Source organism: Saccoglossus kowalevskii, chromosome 11 (genome assembly GCF_978046115.1).
Source record: "Saccoglossus kowalevskii chromosome 11, keSacKowa6.1, whole genome shotgun sequence".
Lineage (NCBI taxonomy): Eukaryota > Metazoa > Hemichordata > Enteropneusta > Harrimaniidae > Saccoglossus > Saccoglossus kowalevskii.
This window is the reverse complement of record NC_140651.1, coordinates 20,141,355-20,153,297: the sequence shown is the minus strand read 5'-3', so window position 1 is coordinate 20,153,297 and position 11,943 is coordinate 20,141,355. Positions and strand designations below refer to the sequence as shown.

Below are 11,943 nucleotides of genomic sequence, written 5' to 3'. Positions count from 1 at the left end.
ATAAATTGTGTCACCGGAGTACTCGCACGTGTGCATGATTATAGTGCATGATAATAGTTTGTGGTGTGAAGAAACGCCATTAGAAAATAAGTATTGTGTAATTTGTAGTGAGAATGTATTCAAATAGATTTATGTTTATGAATCTTGTTTCTTTTCAAAGTGTATTTATATAATAAAAATTGTTTATTGAAATGATTTTTATATTTTTTCGATGGATTGAATTTACAAATGATGAGTTATTTTGTTATACCATCACTCAAATTATGTGTTACGAATTTCTGATAGTTTAGACTTTGTATTCTTGCGAACGGGAAGACATTTACTAGTGTACAGTCGACATTGATAAAAGCGAACGTATTTCGAAAGTTGTGAAATCATAGTACTGTTTTGGCATTATACGACTTGCAATGCCCTTTTGATGGATTTTGTGTGACTGGCCGTGTTATCGAACTGTAGTATTATGTAAATCTGCAAGCAAAGTTTAAATTGCCATTTTAACGTTGTGTCATAACGTGGAGTATGCACAATTGTTCGTCTCGTGTTCCTATGCATTTGTGTGACTGACCGTGGTGTTTGTAAACATTAGTCAAACTGTAGTAGTGTGTAAATCTGCCACAACGTGGAGTTGCCATCGTCTCTTCACTCTCTTGTTTACCAACTCATTTAAATACGTTTGTGTTTTCGACTGAAGTCATTTCCATTTACTTCGTCTGTTATAAATCAACTATATTAGCTTCCTTCGAAGATCCTATTCCCATCGGGATTATGTCTACTACACTCGGCGGTGTAGTGCGTATCGATCTTCTTGTATGAAACGCACCCGAACCCAGAAATCGACGGCAAATCGGGATGGTCTTGTCACGTAATTTCTTACCTTGTTCTCATCGAGGTGAAACAAACATGGCTGCCGTAACGCCTGTCGTTCGAGTACATCGCTCGTGTTTCTCTTCCTTCTCTGTTTTCTTTGATTTTTTTTTATTTCAGTTAAACAGCGATTTGGCTGTGGCCATGCATTTCGTCATTGTCGACTGTTTTTTCGAATTGGTTGATTGTCATAGTAACATACGCTAAGTACAATTGAACGTCCCGAGTTAAGCAGGGTCATTTCTAAGGCTCAAAATAAACAAACATGATTATTTAATTTAGTTTAATTCCTTCAGTTAAAAATTGAGTTTCCAAAATAAATAAATAATAACATGTACGTCATACCTTCATGTATACTTCAAGTTTTCATTGAAATAAAGTTACAGGCTTTGAAATTGCTTTTCTGCCTGTTCACCAATTCATTGCTCCAAAAAACTCTTTATTTTTCTAGTATCGAGATGGCTCTGCCAACTCTTGTCCCTAATCCTCCCATCCCAACCAATCAATTCTCTGCATTTTGATTATTTAACCACTATACCAAGCATTCACTCATCAGTCATATCACACACAACTAGTACTAGCATGGAGCTGAAAAGCCCCATGGTACTAGTAACCAACTCGCCGGCAAAAACTCCGCTATGACGCCTGTACGTGAGGGGTGATGCTCCCCCCATACCTACCTACCAGCAGTCCCAGAATCACACAATGTTTACTTATGATTTGATACAAATAAATCAATTTTCAGGAGACAAGTGATGCTTAGAAATAAGTGTTCTTGAATAAAGGTCAGCTGCTACAAAATGTGACCCAGTTTTGGCTTCAGGAAATTAGAACATATACACCAAAACTATAATATTTTGTATTGAAATATTCACTTCAAATTGTGAATGAAGCTACTATTTTCATAATTTAAGTTTGCTTAGCTTAGGGTTTGTAAAGGGGCAAGGTATGGTACAATTTATATTAATATTATTATACTTACCCCCTTGCTAAACCTAAGTTTCAGGAACGTCTTTTTTTTCGATGAACCTTGGTACATAAATACTCTAAGACAATGCAACGATCTAATTACCGGTAGTTTCGGATTTATATTCATCTATAATAATTGTCTAATTTGCTTAATGATTTGTTTTTCTGCTTTCCACTGATTTTTTAAGAATTTATCATCACATTATAACAAAACTTGGTAAATATATGCTCTTAAACAGCACACAGCCGAAATAAGTATGCTAATCTGACCCGGAAGCCAGTAGCATCATGGTTGGGTGTTCTGATCAAGAAACATTCCAGTTTCAATGTTTTGAAGTCAAACTGTGACACTTGTCGAATTTATTTATTTATTTACTAACACACAACATCCCCCGGAGGGGATGAAAAGGGTTACAAATCAGATATTAGTAAAAGCAAAATAACCACATAAAAAGTAAGGGAACAAAAAGGCATAAAAAAAAAAAAGATAATAATTTGAATACAAGGAATGTATTACTGGCTTAGTTTATGTAGGTGCTGCTGTCTTGTATTAAAACAGTTTTTTAAATATTGCGCTAAAGGAATAGACATGGACCACTTATCTGTTGGGAGGTTTGATGTTCCTATGTAGTTTTTGCGACTGCATTTCATATCTTTGATTGACTGATTGGTAAGGGTGTGTTCGAGATATAAAACCAATGCATTTCTCAATACAAAATGACCATGAATCAGTTTTTTTATAAACAAAATATTGTGCATCAAGGTCCCATAATATACAATGTATGTTACAAGTTTGAATGAAATCGGTCCATGTATTGAACCAAGATCTGGTTCCAGAATTGCAGAAAAACACGTTTTCAGACTCCTTCCTGACGAGGAGTAATAAATTCATATTATTTGCTCACATGCAGATGCATTATGTCATTCTTGCTATAGGGAAATAAATATCCAAATAGTATAAACACTTGTGTGCCAGCAATATACCATATATACTGACTTAATTACATGTATGGACACTTTAACTGTAGCATTTATTAGGTCAAAGGCTTAAAGGCCCAGGTATACTATAAATATGCTCCTAAACAATAGGGATTATTTCCTTGCTTGTCACGTTGTAGTAAACAGCTCCAGCCAAGCTCTGGTAAAAACGTGTTTTCTCAAACTTACAGGTCGATTATGTTGTGCCAAAGTGGATGCATGTGACTATGAATATCACAGCAGTGACTGTGTGTAGTATTTATGACAATAAATAGTGTACGAGCTGAGATTTTGGCTGATAAAAGTCAAAAACACGAACCGGGGAAAGGGACACGCTACTAATCTTGAATAATTAACTACTGTCAGTCAAAGTCACGTGATGTTAGACCGCTGAAACAGAATGCGTAATAGGCTATGCAAGTGATTAGCAACACTCATTAGCATAGCCACACCTCCAATTCACACTTGCCCTGGGCAAGTGAATTAATTGGGCCTTTAACACACTATACATCAAAATGGCAGTTGTCAGTCAACACAGATAAAACGAAAATAATGATATTCAATAAGTGTAACAGACTTTTTAACAAGGAAATATTCTTTTATGAAGGAAAAGAAATCAATATACTGTGAAATACTTTATTTTAGCTGGAATTATTTTTCACTGGAAAGACAATTTGAGTGTTTTGTATGGAATTTATTATTACTGATTTTCAATAAGTTGAATGTAAAATATTCCAAGCGAAGTATTTTATAGTAGTAAAAAATTTCAATTATCTTGGCTTAATTATGAGTCCAAATGGTAAATTAAAAGATGCCATGAAAAATCTAAAAAGAAAAGGAATAAAAGCTTCATTCTCATTAAAGACCAAATTTGGATCTGGTAATCTGGATATGTCCATACTACTGTCACTGTTTGATAAATTTATGAGACCAGTTATTGTGTATAGGAGTGACATTTGGGGGGAAGAAAGTTCTACAAAATCAATTGTAGAGGACGTCCAGTGTAGTGTAGTGTAGTGTAGTGTAGTGTAGTGTAGTGTAGTGTAGTGTTTTTTGATATACGGATAAATAAAACGAAATTACATTAACGAAAGTGACTGATAACTTTTACTATAAAACCTTAGCATCCCGTTGGCAGGCCAGTCACACTGGTTCTCACTACAAGAGGTTACGATCCCCCCTGCCAAATGCTAAGGAAAACTGAAACGTATATATATACATATTTACATAAAATATTGTCCACCTATGCAGATCTGTTGGTGCAAGGTTTTTATGACCGTATGCCCTTACTGATGTCAACCAAACATTTTATGTGGGAAGTTGGCACCCAAGGCTGACAGGTACTACACCTTGCCCAAGGGTGACCTGGAGGTAGTTGTGGCAAAGGGTAACCCCATTCTCCTAAGTCCATAGACTCCACAACCGGATGTAGTTTAAAATCTTGCCCAGGATAAATATATACATAATTAAATGACCTTACACGTTGCCTTCATCAGGTAATACCTCACATTTGAGGTTGAGTTGGTGCAAGGTTTTTATGACCGTATGCCCTTACTGACGTCAACCAAACTTATTATGTGGGAAGTTGGCACCCAAGGCTGACAGGTGCTACACCTTGCCCAAGGGTGACCTGGAGGTAGTTGTGGCAAAGGGTAACCTCATTCTCCCAAGTACAAAAACTCCACAACCGGATGCAGTTTTAACGTCGTACCCAGTAGTATAGTATATTTTATTTGACTCAAATTAATGAATTGGAAATACATTAACTGTGGTCAATAATCATACACAAAAAAACACAATAACAAGAAATACAGATATTAAAAATAAAATAAAATGTTAAAACAGATAACACTAACAACTATTAGGTATTACATTGTAAAATTATGTTAATAACTTTCCTGGACTATTGGCAATAAAACTGTCTTTTTTTCCCATAATATGCACAAACATATTTTTATTTGGTAATTTTAAAATATTATCATTGTATAATGATAGAGTATTCCAAAAGTAGCCAAACTTTATATGCCAAACGTATTGCAAACTCCACAAATACATGTACTCTACATCGAGAAGCGTACTATGTCAATAAAAATATTAAATGTAAATGGTTTAAAAAACTTGATTTAATATTAAAAAATATAAACCATTCTTATCTTTCAAATGAAACAAATATTATCTCATTATCAAAATTAAAAACAATTGATGAGAGATTAAAAGAAGAGTTTACAACTGAGTGGAAAAATGAAATAAATAATGACAACAGAAAAAATCAAATACATCAAACCTCATACTGGTTCACTGCGTGACCATTTGCTTTGTAGTGATGGGGTGACCATGTGATAGATAATGACTTTGGATGTGGTGATTTAATGAAATGCATTTGTAGTACAAAGTGTAATATGAAGTAACCTTGTCATACGAAGTGATTACATAGTACGAAGTGACGATGTGATACGTAGTAAGTGACCATGTGGTGCAAAGTAACACTGTTGTATGAAGTGACCTTGTTCAAAGTCAAATCAATAGCTTCTAAGGATGGTATTCCCAGAATAGCGCAAGTTGTTAAAGAAAAATAAAACTTTAATTCTCAACAACGATGAAAGGACCAGTTACTGCGACAAAGCCCTACATCCTGCGAGACCCACTCAATACGAAACCCACTTACCGCGAAAGCCACTCACCGCGAAGCTACTAGTTTTAATATAAAATGATTTTAATATGGTAAATATGTATATGTAGGGTCTATGCAATCCGTACAATTATTATGTCTGTATATTTGCATGCATAAAATGCAAAATTAAAAGCATGTGAACATTTCATATTGCCAATTCCATGCATTGTAAAATGTGAAAGTTCTTGTATACTGAAGAAACCACATTTTCAGAAAGTGAGTTTTGTAAGCTTGCTGTGCACCAGCTAAGTTGCAAACCGGCTTTGTAGTCTAGCATACTTTAAGAAAGTCTAATGTCACGTTACTTGCAAACCGTACTGAGCTTTGTGAATCATGATGCTTTTATCCTGGTTAATTGTCATAATTGAAATCTGTATACAGATACTTGGTTATGATCATGGAATAGAACTGGAATTCAGTTTCAAAGGGCTTCATTCTTGAAATTCATTCATGTGAAATTACACTACATGCAAAGTCTCTAAAATGGGATAATTTTCTAGTATATTGTTTGTATATATTAACACATATTACATGGCTGACTTTGACACTTAAAATATTGTTACTATTATTCTGTTCTTCAACATGTTTCTCAGTTGTTTGTTTTTACATTTCCATCTTCTGGTGTATAAGAAGAAAGAAGCGAGTGTGATGTTGAGTTATCATTGTTGCCATGGCAGCCTGGTTTATCAACAAGTTCTTTCTTGGACTTCCATTGAGATTGACATCTTTTGTAGCTAATTTGCATAAAGATGAGTAGACTTAGAAGCAATAGAGTGCTGCTAGGCAATACAAATGATAGATTGTAGTTGGAGGTGATGTCATATATCAATCCTACAGTAACAAACATACAGGGAAGGATTCAGGATCTGTAAGCCAACATTTACATAATATACATCAACGTAGCTTTAAATCAAATAATTTACTTTAAAGTCAATTTTTTTCAAATTTCACAAAAATGAAGTTGCATAATTTTGTCTATGTATTTTGTGATCTGTTGTTGATGGGAAATTATTTCTATTGGAATCATAATTAACTGAACATGTAAGTTGGACAAAGTAAAGCAGTTTTGATTCCCAACTCACAATTATGTTGCAACCACAGTACCATGCAAATCTGATTTATGTATACATGCATAATATCTACAAGACTGTAAAAGTTGTATTTGTTTTTGATCTTGTCACTCTACTGTACCTGTACATGTCTTGAACATGTAAATTAAGGAAATAATGATACAGGAAATATTAGCATATAATAAAAGGCACACTGAAAACAACCATGGTGGAAAAATTACACAGTTGCTTTTGCTGTGTCATAATTATGATACCGTATATCACAATTTAATTTTTTTTAGGAAACCTGTTTCACTATGTAGTTTATATTATCATATCTGTTATAAAAAAAAATTGCTATAATTTTAACATAATTTGGAATAGACAATTCATCTTGCGTAATAGTTATCCTATCCTATCTTTTATCTTATAAATGCACAAGATATGGGTCTCATCCAAACATAGACTTCAAGTGCTTAGCAGAACAACAAGTTTAAAATGAGACATGATCAATGTTCAACTAGTTATTCCTTGGATGACTGGAACATATTGATAAATATTCAAAGAGCCAAAGTTGTTATCTCGTGCACATTGCTTCCAGAGCAAAAATTCACATTAGTGCTTGTACAACTGGGAAAATGCATTGGATTATGGGAAAAATCAATCTTTATCACACAAATCTCACATGTACATGTATGGCGCGATGCCAACCATCCTTTAGTTATGACAGGTAATTCAGTGTGTCTTTTTTTTTTTTCACAATGGCTGAATTTAATGTGCTGTTTTTTCCTGTGCCATTTCTTTCTTGTGCCATTATTACATGATCATACATAATATGTATATCTGACTAAATAATTAACATTATGCGCAGGCAGCTCTCTTGTGATGAGATTTCTCAAACAATCAATTATAGCGCCTGTGTACGAAATCTGATTGCGAATAAGATAGTCATTTGGTTATAGGGGTAATGTACATGTGATGACCAGAATAGACCTTAGATGAATATGGTAGCCAAGATCTCTATGAGAGCAAAAGACCTACTAGACGTGTTTTTCCCCTTCGTTGGGTTCCATTGCTCTTCCATTAATTATCACGTCCACCATTCCCCTGACCTATGCAATCATGGTGTTTCTAATGGCATTGTTTTTGGTTGAACAGTGTTACAACAATGCAATCGTACAGACAACTGGCCTGGGTGTTAATTTATTCATAAACTTGAAGTAGTGAAATTTGAGCTGCTGCCCTGCAAAATTGACAACTGGTAGACAGTTTTCAAGAGGACCCTTTCTTCATAGTAAACAGATGTACCCATAAACCAATTTTGACAGAGAACAGAAGCATGGTTTAGAAGCTAATTTTTTTTAAATCACTTTTGATCAAAAAAGCACATTTTTGTGCATATTTCAAACTGCAATGTCCATAAAAAAATACTAGCACAATTTTAAAATTCATACAATAAGCTTGCCGAAAATATATAGTTTTGTGGACAATGGAGGTCATCTTGGTTTCCTAATTAACTAATCAAAATACCTGTCAGGTAAACTGCATCTCTACTTTAAAGACAAAAAAAAGCGTCTGTAATATGACTGACTCTCAACGAGATATCAGTGTCCAAACCCCTTCTACCCTTCTCAAATTGTAATCAGATACATTGTATACTAGTAACAGAAACATTGCCGCTACTTTCTACATGAACTAAACAATGAAGATGGCTATAGTAACAAAATATCTTTATTATATTATCCTGCTTCATAACCTGTGCCTGTATATTTCACAAAAATGTATTACCTGCTGTAGGTGGTCCACATATAGCACCAATGCTTATATAAGTCAGAAACCAGCCAAATGCACTTGACATGTCTTCTTTACCAAAACATGCTTTCATACAAACTGCACCATGAAGGGGAATTGCTGTACCACTGGATATACCATAAATTGCAGCTATGAAGGCCAGTACTAAGTAGTTGCTATTGGCAACAAGTATAGACATTAGTGATACTCCTGCCAAAAGCCATGCACATGATGTGATGAACATTGGAGAAAAGAACCCTGTATCGACAAACAAACCATGTGTTAATCTTCCAATTAATGAGCACACTCCCATGATTGTCATTAGAATTGCAGAATCCACTTTGGCTGTTCCATCAGATACCGCTTTTGCTACAAAATGAATCATGGCTGTATTATGACCAATGGAAGACAGAAAGGCAGAAATACATAGAATGTGGAACCATGAATTTTGAAACAAATGCAATCCCAGAATTTTGCAAAGTTTTGTTGGATTTTGTGGATCTCCTTGTATTTTCCTGTATAGTTTCACAACACTTGTTAGTAGTTTGACAGACGTTGTTCGTTTCCTCCAATGCATCTCTCCCAAATGTTTCCATGGTCCTGTAACTTCCTTCTCCAGAATCCACTGTACTATATTGCTGCATAATATTTTCTGATGTCTCATCTATTGGTTCCGGATCATATTTTGGTGGTGGCCTCATTAAAATTCCACATACAACCATATTCATATTAATTCCCGCCATTACAAGCATTGTCCCTCTCCATCCATACTTATCAATTAATATCTGATACAGAGGTGGGAATGTCATTACACCGACGGCAACACCTGATTGTGCAATTCCATTAGCTAGGGCATGACGTTTATGGAAATACTGTCCTACCAGAAGAATACTTGGCCCGTAAATCAATCCATATCCAATGCCTACAAAATGAAATATATTGGCGTTCATATTTTAGCTGCACAACATGTTCCCTTAAAAATCTAAATATTGCATCAACTGGTCACTGGTAGCATAGTGGTTGTTGCATAAGACTCATGATCGGTAGACCCAAGTTCAAATCCTACCTTAGGCTGAACATCAAAGGGTCTACCCATACCCTGGGTGAGTGTGCCACAGACTCAATGGGTAGGCCAATTCCACTGGCCAAGATTCATTCACTAACGAATGCGACTTTCGGGAAACTTGGTTAAGGTCCGCGGTTGCTTGTGTTCGACCGGGCCTGGTTGATGCCAGGATAGCGCATTACAAATTGCCATTTGACAAAGAGATGCCAAAATGCACTATGCACTTGCAATTTGCACATACAGAAAAAAAAAGTCAAGAGAGACACTCAATGTCCGGAACTGTCACCTGGCACAAAAAAAAATTTAAAAAAAAAAAAAAAAAAATATTGCATCATTGACAATAATTTGATGAAAAAAAGCAAAATACATGTATTAACTAAATAATCTATTGCATTGCACATTTAAATTTAAATTCATCCTCTCCTAAAAAGACAGTGGTTATCATGCCACACATGTGCAAGATGCGTACTGAGAGTTTATGTCATTACTGTAACCAGTCATTTACATCAGGACCACCTAGGTATGAAATTTAATTCATTGGGACTGCTTATGTCAATAATTAGTCAATAAGCGACAGGTCGATTGAGAAGGCTCTACTGTTACATGCGTTTAATTACTGCAACTGAATTGTTTTAAATTCTCCTAACAAAATAGAGAATATATGAAACATGTATCACCACAAAATAAACAAATTTGAGATAGGTCCATCTGAGATACATACACTATTACACATACAAAAATAAGGCTTTTGTGAGGGGAGTTTTAACAAATATATTCATCAAACTATAAGAAATTGAAGATACCTTCACAAAATAAAATGCTGTTTTAAAGGAGTCAATTTTCATCAAAAATGACAAAAATACTGCCTATGGTTGACCTTTCTCAGATTTCTCGAAATTTCGTGACTTGTGAATTTCGCAGAATATAGTGAATGACAATAACTCTGCCACCGAGTTGGCTGACTTGTCCTCACTCACCTACAATAACACTGTAACTAAATAGTAACACATTAACACTGTTGGCAAATGAACTCAATAATATACCACCACTGGATAACACACCACCAATAATAACCAATGGTCTGGTGCCAAATTTATTTTTCAAGCTGCTGATCAAGGGAGCTGAAATATATAATTACATATTATTCCGTTATTATGAGGTTTTTATGAGAACACCCCAATATATGTATGAGGACAGTATACTAAGTAATGATCATATCGACCGACATGAAACAAAGGTCAGTGTGTTTGTAGTTCTCTCAATATTACCTAATCATTATAACCATCATCATCTCAAGATAATCTTATCATTAGATAAATACAAACAAAACCCAAATCCTGGTCTTCAGGAGAGCTGGTACCTTGAGGCAATGTTAGCTTTAACATGTGTATTATCTGAATATAGTTCCATTGATAAACGAGTTTATATGAAAATCTTTGATTGTAAGATATTACCAATATTAATGTATGGGATTAAAGTTTGGGGGTTTGATGGTGAGGAGAATGTTGAAAAGGCACATCAAAAATTTTGCAAATATGTTTTGAATTTGTTTTTCAATACACCAAACCCTACTATTTATGGAGAGTTGGGCAGCCTACCTTTAATATATTTAAGGTGATGGCATATCATTAATTTTTGGTTGAAAATTTTAAAAGTAGATACGAATCGTTTACCAGTGTTACTAGCATCAATAATATCTCTGATTAATGATGATAAGATAAGATAAGAGGTCTATTCTATGCCAGTTGAGATCATCATCATCATGCACTCAACCTTCGGGTGGAAAATTCAATACTCATGAGAATATGCAAATTATGTACCATGGGCTTGGTCAAGGATGAATTTCATTTCTGCCTTGTATGTCCATGATATTAATGATCACAGTGTAGTGATGCACGTACATGATTGACAGTGTGAAAAAATAATGTTTTCAGTCGTCAGAATTATAATACTAAAAAGTAAAATAGCGAAATTAATTGGCTATCGGGTACTGGAAACAAACATTGGTACAGGATATACACTACCATATCAACTTATATATCCATGCTTTTTAAAGATTAAGTTGTTATAGTAATCACATACCATTTTTAACTGCTTTTTTCCTGTTACTATCTGTTGCTAAGTTATTAGTACTGTATTATTCTTACCAGGAAATGTCTTACAGCCGATCATTATTGATTGGATTAGTGCTGTCCTTCCGGCTCCTTCTCCAAAGTATTCCATGAATTCCACCATGAATACTCCCATGCCAACTTGAATTCCAAACATAACAGCTTCTACGCAGTGACATGCTAGAACAATAATCCAACCATAGCAGCCTCCATCTTCTTTGCTAACAAGCTTCATCTGTGCCTCAAATCTTTGTAGATTGGTTGATGATTAGTAGCACTAGTGGTGCCTTGAAATTAATATTACTATCCATAATGTTTATGTTGCATATTACCGGTATGTACTTATTTCACTGAGGGATGGACCATTTAAAAAAAAGGGGGCCCTTAACATTACTATCCATAATGGTTATATTGCATATGTACCTACTTGTTTCACTGAGGGGT

At 34.8% G+C, this 11,943-nt stretch overlaps 1 protein-coding gene across 1 annotated transcript; it reads right to left on the bottom strand.

Moving 5' to 3' along the window:
• Positions 1 to 6,071: 6,071 nt before the first annotated feature.
• On the bottom strand, positions 6,072 to 11,734 carry LOC100368732 (monocarboxylate transporter 13-like). The gene is made up of 5 exons (XM_085505253.1): positions 11,536 to 11,734; positions 10,366 to 10,509; positions 8,873 to 9,244; positions 8,320 to 8,580; positions 6,072 to 6,313 (listed from the first exon to the last, which is right to left on the bottom strand). The coding sequence occupies exons 1-5, from the start codon at positions 11,732 to 11,734 to the stop codon at positions 6,072 to 6,074; spliced, it is 1,218 nt and encodes a 405-aa protein (XP_085361379.1).
• Between the last annotated feature and the right edge of the window lie 209 nt (positions 11,735 to 11,943).